We start from the raw sequence: 14,319 nt of genomic DNA, 5'->3' as shown, positions 1-14,319 counted from the left end.
GAGAAATTTAATTGAAAAGGTTTTGAACAAATGCCAGGCTGTCTTTCCATTTAATGAAACCTTTTAAAACAACCGTTAATCTAATGCCTTGTGCTTACACCAAGAAGTTGCTAAATTAATTTACTGACAAAGGGAATCAATCATCATAAATGGTGTTTAAACAATAGTGGGGACTTTGAAGAGTAATAAGTAACTGGTATTGGAATAGCATGATTTATTTTATCATCTTGTTTGTTTTATAAAAGGTTAATGGCAGAAACCTCCTTTCAGTCGACTTTGATCGAACCACAAAGACAGAGAAGATCTATGACGACCACCGTAAATTCCTGCTGAGAATCGCCTATGACACATCGGGACACCCAACCCTCTGGCTACCGAGCAGCAAGCTGATGGCCGTCAACGTGACCTACTCCTCCACAGGCCAAATCGCCAGCATCCAGCGAGGAACCACGAGTGAAAAAGTAGACTATGATGGTCAGGGAAGGATCGTGTCTCGGGTTTTTGCAGATGGGAAAACATGGAGTTATACCTACTTAGAAAAGGTAGAATCCACAAACCGAAGCTAAGCTGGGGCAGGGGAGGCCGGGGCAGAAACGGATGACCAACGTGTCTCAAGAACGCCACAGCCATCATGGAACCAACCATTTGCTTTCTTTTCATTGTTGTTGCTTTGGGGTGGAATTTTTTTTTTTATTATGACTTTAAATATCAACAAATAAGCACTAAGCAAGCAGTTAATCCGTGCTAGGAACTGTACTAGATCCTGGGGATGCAAAGGCAAACACCTGGTTCTGCTCTCAAGGATCTCACATTCTAATAGGAAAGACAACCCGAAAACAGCTATGTTTATGTGTAAATGAAAAGTAACTGAAGACTGGGGAATGGAACAACTAGGAAAGCCCTCGGGGATTTGAACTAAGTCTTGAAGAAAGTCAGGAAACAGAGTTTAGGAGAGAGAGTATTCTGAAGAAAAAAGAGATGATTGCATAGGAGCTGAAACAAATCTCAACAGGATGCTGCAAAGCAGTCATCTAAGCTATTGGTTTAAATACTGACCAACAGATATAGAGTTACATGAGCCTTGAGCTTGGAAAACAAGTGATCAGCACTAAGATCCATTTGTTATTCCAAATATTGATATTTATGGCACATTGGTACTGCTGTGATGAATTTCTTCATTAGTGATGAAGCTTCTCCTTTTATTTAGGTTCTATTATGTAGCTCTATGCTTCATCATTGGGAGGTAAAGCAGCCCAAGGGCATAGAGTGCTGGGTTTTGAATCAGACCCTCAGAAAGTCCCATGATCTTTTCTGCCCTTCAGTGCCCTCCTCTATGGGGGACATCATCCCCTTTGCCATTTTCTTCTCCATTTTATGGAGGAAGAAACCAAGGCAGACAGGATTAAATGCCCAGGGTCACATAGTTAGTAAATGTTCGAGGTCAGATTTGAATTAAGGCCCAACACTCTATCTTCTGTCCCAGCCAGCACACTGTGGGTCTGTCACTTCAGGTTGGAGAAAAGGGACCAGTCTTCCTCATATGGAAGTTTACCACATCAATGAAATCCTGGGTTTGTTTCCATCCTAATGTTGATAATAATAATAATAATGGTGGTGGCAAACCACTCCACTATCTTTCCCAAGAAAACACCCAAAGGGATATGGAGAGTTGGCCAGGCCTGAAAAGGATTGAACCACCACCAACCACCACAGACCTCCATGGTCTCATATCTGATGTGTAACAGAGGTGGGACTTGAACTCCCACCCTTCCAGGCCAATGCCATACTTCCTCTTCCCCAGCCATTAGAGGACTGAAAATTTTACAAACTGTCCTTATTTAACACTTGCTTAATATATAGCATGCTTCCTATTTTTCTGCACCTTGAAATACTATGTATGATTCAGGAATGACTCTGTGTTTTGGCAAAGCTAAACATTTTTCTAAAGCTTTGTTCCCCGCCCCCCCAAATGCAGCTGGAAATATGGTTTCAATATGTCTAGAGCTTAGTGTAGGGGAACAGGGAGCATCTCACTAAATAACTCCTAACTATGAGTAGGAATTGCATTTCCCATATGCTGCTTCCTGCTTTAGAACAGCTTCTCTTGTGCCTGTCTCATGATTTACCCAAATCCATCGACAAATCTGCTGTTTGGCCACAAGTGACTAAGAAAAGAATGGCATGATCATAACAAGGGGGCATATTGTTAATCTTGTGCTACTAAACTGCAAAACCCTTCACAATTAAGCATCCAAGTAAATTAGGCAGGAAATCATTAAGAACATGTAAGGTCAAGGATAACTCAATTTAAATGAGAATTATTCTCTCGAGTGAAATGTTTCATTTTGTTGTCACCAAATCTGTTTTGAGTGTCTTCCCCTTGCACACAGACAGGAGGTTAAAATATGTTCTCTCTTTGCAGTCCATGGTCCTCCTGCTTCATAGTCAGCGACAGTACATCTTTGAATATGATTTGCTGGACCGGCTTTCTGCCATCACCATGCCCAGCGTTGCTCGTCACACCATGCAGACGATCCGCTCCATCGGCTATTACCGGAACATCTATAACCCCCCTGAAAGCAATGCCTCCATCATCATGGACTACAATGAGGAAGGGCTGCTTTTACAGACCGCTTTCCTGGGCACCAGTAGGAGGGTCTTATTCAAGTACAGAAGGCAAACAAGACTTTCAGAAATTCTCTATGATAGCACAAGAGTCAGTTTTACTTATGATGAGACAGCAGGAGTCCTAAAGACAGTAAACCTCCAGAGTGATGGTTTTATCTGCACCATTAGATACAGGCAAATTGGTCCACTGATTGATAGACAGATTTTCCGCTTTAGTGAGGATGGGATGGTAAACGCACGGTTTGACTACAGCTATGACAACAGCTTCAGAGTGACCAGCATGCAGGGTGTCATCAATGAAACTCCACTGCCTATTGATCTCTACCAATTTGATGACATTTCTGGTAAAGTTGAACAGTTTGGAAAGTTTGGGGTTATTTACTACGACATTAACCAGATCATTTCTACAGCTGTCATGACATATACCAAACACTTTGATGCTCATGGCCGCATCAAGGAAATTCAGTATGAGATATTCCGGTCCTTGATGTATTGGATTACAATTCAGTATGACAACATGGGACGAGTCACCAAGAGAGAGATTAAAATTGGACCTTTTGCCAACACTACTAAATATGCTTATGAGTATGATGTTGATGGGCAACTCCAAACAGTTTACCTAAATGAGAAAATTATGTGGCGCTACAACTATGACCTGAATGGTAACCTGCATTTACTGAATCCAAGTAACAGTGCACGTCTGACACCTCTTCGCTATGACCTGCGAGACAGGATCACTCGATTAGGAGATGTTCAGTACCGATTAGATGAAGATGGGTTCCTACGTCAACGAGGCACAGAGATCTTTGAATACAGTTCCAAGGGCCTCTTAACTCGGGTTTACAGCAAAGGCAGTGGCTGGACAGTGATATACCGCTACGATGGTCTGGGGAGGCGGGTATCAACCAAAACAAGTTTAGGACAGCACCTCCAATTTTTTTATGCAGATCTTACTTACCCCACCAGAATTACTCATGTATATAACCATTCAAGTTCAGAAATTACTTCTCTGTATTATGATCTTCAAGGACATCTCTTTGCCATGGAGATTAGCAGTGGGGATGAATTCTACATTGCATCAGACAACACTGGTACACCCTTGGCTGTTTTTAGTAGCAATGGGCTTATGCTAAAACAAATTCAGTATACTGCTTATGGTGAGATCTATTTTGACTCCAATCTGGACTTCCAGTTGGTGATTGGATTTCACGGAGGCCTTTATGACCCGCTCACCAAATTAATCCACTTTGGAGAAAGAGATTATGACATATTGGCAGGACGATGGACAACCCCTGACATAGAAATCTGGAAAAGGATTGGGAAAGATCCAGCTCCTTTTAATTTGTATATGTTTAGGAACAATAATCCTGCAAGTAAAATTCATGACGTGAAAGATTATATCACAGGTAATTTTTTCTTTTTTTCTTTTTCAGAGATGACAGTATAACTCTAGATCTAGATCTAAAAAATTTAATTGATTTTTCAACTTTTCACCTTCACATGTGGTCACCTAATATTCCAATGCTGTTGTTTTCCAGAGTGTTGGGGGAAGAGTTCAAACTCTAGTTGATAATACCTAAATAACAAAAAAGCCCTGTATCAATTAAACTCAGTTAAGTTTAATGAAATGTTCTATACCTACACACACACACACACACACACCTTTGAAACTTAGTAGAGAAACACTAATGCTTCCCTTAGAATGGAAATATCACTATGTGCTAATTATAAATCTTTGTAATATTCATAAGGATACATATATTCTACCTGGTCAAGGTAGCTAGGTGGCTAACTAATGTACAAGGATATCACTGTCATACTTCATGCATTGCTGTCACCCAGTCTCAATTTCTAACCTCCACTTTAGACTTTCCAGCATTTTAATTAGTGGGGAGAAAAAATGTCATCTTTCTTCTGAGGGATCATCATATGCCTTTGTTCTGTGATCTTTTAGTCTCTTAACTGGTTTTAGCATACTCCCTAGACATATAGCTGGGCCTATATGACCTTGGCAGAGTTTGTTGTCTTTACAGAGAATGAGGCCTTTGGGGAATGTCAGAAATCTTGCCAAGCAAGCAAATTTTATAGATGTATACACATATTTCTTTGACTTTGTATAGGGCAGGTTGGAGTGCAGAACATGAGCTCCTGAAACTGGAGTTTTACCTTTGGGCTGGCTGACTTAGGCACAACGAAACTTAATTCTTAAGTTTTAGGGTAAGATGACACATGTATACAATAGTATATAAATGAATATATTCACTTATATTGTGGGCTCTTCAGACTTTCTGTGACTAAAGCCCCCCCTCTAACCTTTTGGATTTTAATCATCCTAATACATAGAAATACTCTTTATTTTGAAGATGAGGAATCAAAACATAGCATTTGTTATTTAGGGACAGGCTACCTAAACCACAATTTCCAGAAATGTCATAAGTACAAATTTGATTAAATTATAATTCAAAGAATGAACATTAGATAAGGTCACACTCATCTCTTCCCTAGAGGACATTCTTTCTTCAGCACTATAGAGATTTAAAAAGGTTTCACTTTAAACAGATTTCTCTTTTCCAAGACTGAAACCTTGGATCCCAGCATACCCTGCCCTTTCTCTCATTCCTTTAGCTGTACCCCTTAGAGTTCACTTTGTACCCCAGAAACCAGCATACACAGTCCTGAAGTGCAATACTGAGCTTTCCTAGTGTAAGATTGTTTTATCGAACTGGTTGTAAACCATTCTCACCCAAGTCCATTTCCATTACTCAGCTATTATCTTGACCAAGTTTCAGGTAGCGACTCACGTCATTGCCACCAGGGCTTCCTTCTAGGTACCACCCATCCCTGTTTATTAAGGCCATCCCAGCCCTTTGAACTCAGGGTTCTGGTCCTTCTGACTGATCGTCCTTGTCTTCTTTCACTCTCCAGTCCCTCACTGAGCTGATCCCTTACTTCCTGTCATCACCAACAATCATCTTTCTGATCTCAAAAGCACTAAAATTCTTTCCAGTTTTCTTTCTTCGTCTCTCTGGTCCTGCTCTGGTCCTTGCTGTCTCTGATTATGACACAATCAATCAGTATGCATTTATTCAATGCTTATATTTTTCTTTCCTTTGTTTGCTGTGCTTTCTAACCTGTGCTCTCACTTTTTTGTCTGTTACTTTATGTCTGCCTTCTAATTTCCCAGAAACACTCCATATTCCATCGATGAACCTAATTCAGGCTTGTAGCCTATGACTTTGGGTTCAATGCCACAACAATAGAAGGCGTTCATAGGTCATTTAGCAGTGAACAAAGATTTACTAAGTCGTTGTACATAAAGAATATTCCACAAGGATACACTAGAATTGAGTGTGGGCATACATTTCCATGTGGGAATGACTGCTTTGTAGGTTAGGGAATGGCCATTTGAATAATCTTTGCACATCTGCTGAATCTGAAGGGCCCTTGCCCTTAGGTGTCCAACAAGCTATAAAGTATCATTTGGGTATTCACTCCCCGGGCCAATCAAGTCCTGGGGAGGGGCAATTAGTGGTCCAATTACACCATATCTCTTGACATCCCTGCCCTAGGTATCACTTCACCATGTGGACCACCTGACAAACATAGCTGCCAACTCTTCCTCCCACACTTCAGAATTACTGTCCACTCTATAAACCACATTAATGCCAGTTCCTATTGATATAGAATCATAAATCCAGAATTAGAGCTATCAGGGGCTTTATAAGTCCACTTCCTTATTTTGTTGATGAGAACCAAGGCCAAAAGAAGGAAGTTCAGTAATTTGCCCTCTGTCACTCTGGTCCAAGTGACTAATGCAGAATGCAAACCCAGACGCATCTCACTTCCCACCATGCAATCTACCCTTTGCCCACCACAACTTTAAAATATTTAAAAATTTCCATTCACATTTCAATCTAGACAGTTGTCCAGGGATGGTAGGAGAAACAGTAAAGGTTGCCCTAAATTTTATGTTCACTCTTTAGCTGTGCGGAGGGTGTTGGGGCTTTTTTGTTTTCCAAAACCGCAGGCTCTCTTCAATCTCACATTCATCATCATGAAGAAAATCACCTTGTCGCCTTTGTGATGAGTTTTAAGCTTCTCCTCTAATTTAAAAGACAGATAATATCAATGTTTTGTAGCTGAATGAACCTGGCCAAAGGAAGTGACTTCTGTCAGCCTAGTGATGAGGTGAGAGCCTGTGCCCCGGAGAAGCGAATGGGAAACAAGCGGCTCTCCATCACTGTGACAAGCGGTTTACTCGTGGTTATTTAAGAGGTGTTGACAGGGCTGACTGGGGGCTGAAAAGCCCACAGCCCCCTGAATTCATCCTCTCCTAGCAACCTGAACTGCAGGGAATGCTATAGCAGCATTTTCTACAAAACATCAAAAGAGAGATGGAACAGCATAAAATATATTAGGTGAAATGCAATTTCAAATTTTCTAGCTATGTGCTTAATATCTAAAATAACCTACACCCAACTGTACTCATAAAGCTGCAGCCTGCTGAGTAGTTCGGTAACATTATAACCTCCAGAATAGAATAAAAGCCTTCTTCTGAGCTTAATGGCTTCTTGAGTCACATGGCAACATTTTAAAATACCATTTTAAAGGTTTCCAGGTTCTCTACCCAAAAAGTTTGTTTCCACCTGCACTCAGCTTGCCTTTGAAGTGGCAAGTGATGGCAACCACAGCCCATGTGCCCACGGCTCTGCCAGCTTTTAGCATTCATCTTTGATTAAGAAACACTCTTGATGTTAATATTCTCAATTTAGTCATTTTTATTAATAGAAAATGAATTGTGGAACTCTACATATCCTTGGGCAATCATTGTTGGAAGCTAATAACAGCACAATTCCTATTAAAGCCCATAATTTACTAATGACAAAAACAACTTCATTTGTTTTCTCCTATGTCTTTTTGGTGATGCTATACAATATATAGTTATATAGTTTGGGTCATTTTTTAACAAAGGACACTGCTTACTTTACATGCATGATATTTTACTCAGTTGGCCTAAATAAGCAACCAAAACTCCAGATTTTCGGATTATAAGGATATGCATCTGACATTGTGTTTGTAGTAGCACCATTCTGACATCAAACTGATAGTCTTCATTCTCAAAAAAAAACAGTGAATTTTGAATTATGTGACAATAAAGATGGACGTGGACTCTTTTGCCAGTTAATTTATGTATCAGTCTGACTTTTTAAAAGGTAAGGACTTAAATTTAAGAAGCACAAAATAAATTCTAACACCTTTCATTTGGTACATTTTTCTTCTAGATGTTAACAGCTGGCTGGTGACATTTGGCTTCCATCTACACAATGCTATTCCGGGATTCCCTGTTCCCAAATTTGATTTAACAGAGCCTTCTTATGAACTTGTGAAGAGTCAGCAGTGGGAAGATATACCAGTAAGAATCAAAAAGCAAAAACTAAAGAAATATGATGAATGGGAAAAACTGTTCTGAGTGAGCTCTCTGCTCTCTTGTCTTTATTTGCCAGTCTTTAATTCTATTAGAAGTTATAAAGCATGCACCTACTGCCATTTTTCTCCTAATAGAGTCAGTGAATTATAGTCATAAAAATGGGGGAGGGGAATGTTAGTGGTTAAAAAAAAGATACTTTTTTTGTTTCTTGGGGTTAAAATTGTTTTTTATGGTGGAGATCAAAACCTATAGAGACATGTTATTAATAGCTAACAAAATCTGGAAACTGCTTTTCAAATTCTGATGTTCCTAATGGAACCCTGGAAAAGCAGACTTCAGGCAGTCAGAGCCTGAAGGAAATGAGAGAAATAAAAATAGGCCAGGAAAGAAACACAATTATCACTGATGTATAACTGGCATCATATAAACAATAATATGAACAGAGTTTAACAGCTTCTCTTTACTATTAATTCAAATACAGAATCATCCTGTCATGCTCATTTTGGCAAACTAAGCTTTAGGTATTTATATTATTACACACACACATACACACACACACACACACACACACACACACACAAAATAATAGTTGTAAAGGATGAAAGGAAACAAATAAAATGGTAAATTAAAAAGTCAAATCGCTATTTTAGAAAATGGTGCCTCTAATTCGGACTATTTAGAGATCAAAAAGAAATGCACAACAAAAATACCAGGGTTTCTAGCTTAAAGCAAGAATAATTAGAGATCAAGAAATTGGGTTACCCAGTAATGATAAGGAGAAGAGACTGTAGAGTTTGGGAGTTTGGGAAGGGCTGGATTTTTCTTTTTTGAAAAATTAATTTTTTCTCCTGGGCAGTTTTCTATCATTTCAGTGAATATAAAGAAAAAAGGGGACAATCATAGTTGGAGGGGAAAAGAATATTAAAAAGACTATACAAAGAACCCTGTTTTCTACTCTTAGTCAGAAATTATAGGTATTTTGATCTTCCTTTAAATAGCAGTTTTTGTTAACATTTCACCTTATTTATAGATTATTGTTCACCAAGTCATTAAGGATGGGGGGGGGTGAAAGAGAAAATGGCAAAATTTCAGAGCATTAAGACTGAACTGGTAGTTATTAAAATAGATTGCCCCGCCCCCGGTTACCACCAAATCATAAGGAATTTCCTTGGTGACTGAGCTATCACACAGCTTTTGCTCAGGTCTTTCTGACTCTAAGGTGAGCTCTCTAGTTACTCTGCCTCTCACTAGCATTTCTAAATTTAAAATGGATCTAGGTTGGTCAAGTGCTATGGAGACATGCCAAAGTTTTCTAACATATTTGAGCAAGGGTGTGATGATGGCCTATGATAGCATTGCATTAATCAATCAATCCCTTCTGAAATAATTCAAGTCTTGTGGGTTTGCCAACTTTTCGTCAAAGCAACCATTACAGTGTGGTAAGATTTTCCAGTTGAAGAAAGAGCTCTAAGAAATCTCTGGTAAAATTAAAAAAAAAAAAAACATTTGGGCACCTCAAACCATATCTTTGACTAACAAATCTAAAACAAATGCTTAAGGAGTCATGACCAGATGGAAAAATACCTGTTTTTGTCAAAGTGTTTGAACTGTTAAAATGCAGAAGGAGAAGCTTGCCTAAAATTTATTGAGATCATTTCCCAAGCTTGTTCTTAATAAGATATTCAGACCTTCAAAGGCTTCCGTGGCATGGCTCTGCTTATCCCTGTGAAACTCAGCTGAACGTATTTACCAGGAAAGGACAAGACTACCCAAATGAAGCTGCAAGCCTTCCAGAGCTTGCCAGTGGGGCCCAGTGTTCCAAAACTTAGCAGCCTCTGAGGCGCCTTCTCATAAGTCCCAGCTTTTGCCAGTCTTTCCCCTACTTCCCACTGAGAAGGTTGGAAGGATGCAAGAGCTGATTAGCTGAGTTCCACAGATCCTTGAAAAACAACACAAATGTTTCTGGTAATTATGGAAAGAAACATAAAACATTAGTATTGGCGAATGCTAGAAACATTTAAAAGCTTTGAATGGAGTTACAGATTTAAGTTGGAAAAGCACATAGAGCTCCATGAGCATTTAAATGAACTTGAAGTCAGGCAAGTTTAAGAAAACCCTTCCTCACAAGAGTCTTTCATCTTCTTCAGTGCCGCTTCTGCCTGGGTGCCAAGGTGGGAGGGTGCCAAGGCAGCCGGGGGGCAGGGATGGGAAAAAGCTAACTTCTTGGCTACAAATACTCTTTAAAATGTCTCTCTGTCCCTTTCCCTTCCAGCCAATTTTTGGAGTCCAACAACAGGTAGCCAGACAAGCAAAGGCTTTCCTGTCTCTGGGGAAAATGGCAGAAGTGCAGATCAGCAGGCGCAAAGCAGGGGGAGAGAAATCATGGCTGTGGTTTGCGACAGTCAAGTCTCTGATTGGCAAAGGAGTTATGCTAGCGGTGAGTCAAGGGAAAGTGCTGACCAATGTGCTCAACATTGCCAACGAGGACTGCATCAAAGTGGCAGCTGTCTTGAATAATGCCTACTACCTTGAAAACTTGCACTTCACCATTGAGGGGAAGGATACTCACTATTTCATCAAAACCACCTCACCAGAGAGTGACCTTGGCACCTTGCGCCTAACAAGTGGGAGGAAGGCCTTGGAGAATGGAATCAATGTCACTGTTTCCCAGTCCACCACAGTGGTGAACGGCAGGACTCGCAGGTTTGCCGATGTAGAGATGCAGTATGGCGCGTTGGCTCTTCATGTCCGCTATGGCATGACTCTGGATGAGGAGAAAGCGCGTATCTTGGAGCAGGCCCGACAGAGGGCCCTGGCCAATGCTTGGGCCCGAGAGCAGCAAAGGGTGAGGGATGGAGAAGAAGGAGCCAGACTCTGGACAGAGGGAGAAAAAAGGCAGCTTCTCAGTGCTGGAAAAGTACAAGGATACGATGGGTACTATGTACTCTCTGTGGAGCAATACCCAGAGCTGGCAGACAGCGCTAACAATATACAGTTTCTTAGACAAAGTGAAATAGGGAGAAGGTAACACACTGGCCAAGTCCAGGCCAGCCAAAGAGACAGTGCACCAAAGTCTTCTGCGGGAGACAAAATGATCTTGCTGCATCACTACTTGAGCCTAAACTACACCTTTGCTCAGAATTTTCTGTAGCACAATTTGAATTGGACTCTGCGAAAGAGAAGAGCCTTCCAGGAGAATGATACTGCTTTAAAAAAAAAAAACAGAAACAAAAAAAGAAAACACAAAAAATTTACAAAAAAATAAAAATAAAAACAAAAACCCTTTTTTTCTGAATGACCTTAAAGGTGATCCGCTTTAAAGAATATGTTTACATATGCATATCGCTGCACTCAGTTGGACTGAAAGTATTAATAAGAAAGAAAAGGAAGAAAAGAAAGCGGCCTAAAACTTTTACAATGGGCCTCCTGTTCCTTTGAGGCACTGTATTTTAACTAAGGTAAAGATTCATACAGTGTTTCCAAATATTATTGAATTGTTGACCTTTGCTTACAAGAAGTAGTCACTGCATAGGATGTGCTATATATCTCTGTTAATTTTAAAATGTGGGGTAAAGTTACTGTTTATAGAAAACCCAACTGCTTTAACTGTGCTGCTTTATAAAAGGACACTGGCACAAGGGGACTTCTGCTACTGTGGGAATTTAATAATGGATTTTACAATGCTAACATGGTTTGCCTTGGGGGAAAAAACTGGCAAGTGGAACCCTTGTCACTGATAAGCAAAGGAGACCCTGATTTTTTTGTAAATTATGTGAGACAAGTTGTTTATGGATTTTTATATGAATTACAATTTACTGTACATCAAATATTAGTCTCAGAGGAGTTAATTTATGTAAAGTGTTTAAAAAAGTTTATACTTAAAAAATAAAATGATAAAAACATGTGAACTGTGTGATTTTTTAAAAAGGATTGCACCTTTTGTTATCTGTTATAGCTATACAGTATAAATGATTATATTGTAGAGATATAACAACTTATGCCTATAATGTCCAAAAGTGTTAATATTTTTGTATTAGGTTGAGAAATTGTACATCTTTCTATCACCAACATGGATAGGATAGTGCAGTCCTTCGTGGGTGGCTATCAGAGTACAGCTCCCTTCTTGAACTTTCCAATCAACACACTGGTGCCCCCCACCATAATCTCCCAGGGGCACAGAAGCAAACTAAAGCTTGGGGAATGGGCGGAAGCTGTGGCCAACTGGGATTTTCCTGGTCCTCTCCCAACTGTAAAAATAAATGGGGATTTGGCATAATTAGCCACTAGGGTTTTCTTGTTATCACTGCATTGGTTCTGTTAACAAAAGCCCGAAGCTACAGTTCAGGTTAAGGGACCTTAGGGTTGCCAGGGGCTTGGAAAATGTTAGGATAGACTCACTGTGGTTTAACCAGATCAGTCACAGTGGAGGAATGGGTCACTTTAAGATACAGAGAAAGATAACAGAAACCAAGCCTTATGGAGAGAGTCAGAGGGACAGTTAATTTTGGTTCTTGAACCAAAGAAAGTCAACAAGAAAGCCACGAGCTCATCCAGCCCTCATTACCAGATCTCTGCATGACGTGGCTAGATTAGAGTCTTTGTTCCAAGTCAGGGCCAGAGAAACCAGGTGCCACAGATCAGACTTGAAACTAGTCTGTAGCTGCGTGCATAAGCACAGCTATGTCTAAACAAGCCCAGCCACTGTCCACAACGGACTCGAGCCACTGTTTCAAATCTCGTTCAGAAGCACTAAATTTCAGCCACAAAAATATTTTTAGAAAATATTTTTCAGTTCCTTGGGCTAGAGTCCACACTGTTTTTCCTCTCTGTATAATGGTGATAAAATATAGCAAGTGAACATGTCGTAAATATAAAGGTTCAAGTGATGTATTGAAAATAATTTTCTAACTGCTTTGTATGTATCACATACTCAAAATTGCACAGTAGGCGTGTTTATTAAACAGACTGGCTGGGAAAGGTTCGAAATAGCTACTGAATCGGCAGTATCAGTGCTATTACTGTATTTGTGTATTTGGTAGAGCATACCGAAGTAATTAATCTTATAATGAATGCTGATATTTTACTAGAATGGAAGCACAGATTAGCATCAATATTTTTTATCCTTGAAAGTCCTTTGGCAAGTATGAAGAACCCCAGATTTAGCAAACTATGAAATTTTAAACCACATAAACATGGCACTGTTTTCCATTTTCTTTTTGAAATGTAAACTGTTAGATATTTGCAATTCTGTTAGATGGAACCTTCAGCAGCACTGTATTTAGTTAGCATGTTGTAAGTGCTTTTGGTGAAATAGGCTCAGAGTCTAAATTCTCAGAAACATTTCTGACCTATTAAATATGAAAAGCCTGTACCATGTGGCAGAAGTGAAATCATGGTCTATAGTCTTGACATGTACTAGTCCTTTACATTGGCACGGATAAATAACAAATTAGAGTATCTCTTGGTGCGTATTTTAGATGAAGTCAAATCAAACCAATTAGTGGTCTTGTTAGTAGGTATAATGAGCCTATTTCTTACTAAAAAGACTTGTGATCTGGACATGCTTTTACAAGAAATAGTGACCTTGGGGAATATGTAAACAAAAAGTCTTTTTTTTTAAGAAGGGGGGGGAAACCTGTATAATGAAAAGAATTAGCTTACAAAAAAAAAAGAAATTGATATTCAAAGTATTTTAGGCAAAGCCAGTCAAAAAATGCTTTCATGATATTTTGAGATGTAAATTTTGTCTGATTTGTATTGTTCCTTTCATTTGCCTTCTTAACTTTATATGTGACCTGAATTTTCCATAACTTGATGACTATAGATTGCATCTAGGCATTCCAATAAAAGCCAACCCAATGTGTGTGTGTTTATATATTTTTTAAATATTGTGTTAGCCATTATAGTTCAGGTATTGCTTTTCTGTTTATAGTTGAAGATGCAAATGAATGCACTTGTATTGCTATTGATTCATCTGCTACACAGTTGGTAATATCTTTTTTTCCTTGTCCATTGGCCAGACTGCTAACTCAGCAAAGTGCATTTCACCAGGAGATCTCTCCCATGGCCTACTTTAGAAATATGTTAAATATACCCCACAAAGCCAAGTACTATAACTGTAAAGAAGGGGGGAAAACCCACTAACTATCACTACTTAAGACCAGTCCTTTTTTTTTCCCTGTGATTCTGTAATAAGTATACTTAATTAAAACACTTGATTAGAATAATCAGTTTGGGCCTGATAGGCTCTCTGCCTCCTGGAG

At 39.4% G+C, this 14,319-nt stretch overlaps 1 protein-coding gene across 1 annotated transcript in view; it reads left to right on the top strand.

Moving 5' to 3' along the window:
- The window catches only part of TENM3 (teneurin transmembrane protein 3), a 3,314,517-nt gene extending 3,300,419 nt beyond the window's left edge, over positions 1-14,098 (top strand). Inside the window, exons 35-38 of the mRNA XM_074231559.1 lie at positions 246-542; positions 2,423-4,034; positions 7,911-8,041; positions 10,329-14,098. Coding sequence (XP_074087660.1) covers positions 246-542; positions 2,423-4,034; positions 7,911-8,041; positions 10,329-11,084 — 2,796 coding nt within the window. The 3' untranslated portion in view covers positions 11,085-14,098. The remainder of the gene's footprint in view (positions 1-245; positions 543-2,422; positions 4,035-7,910; positions 8,042-10,328) is intronic.
- Positions 14,099-14,319: the final 221 nt, after the last annotated feature.

The sequence above is a fragment of the Macrotis lagotis genome, chromosome 3 (genome assembly GCF_037893015.1).
Source record: "Macrotis lagotis isolate mMagLag1 chromosome 3, bilby.v1.9.chrom.fasta, whole genome shotgun sequence".
NCBI classification, from domain to species: Eukaryota; Metazoa; Chordata; class Mammalia; order Peramelemorphia; family Peramelidae; genus Macrotis; species Macrotis lagotis.
Note: the sequence above shows the minus strand (reverse complement) of the source record. Positions and strands in the feature narration are given on the sequence as shown.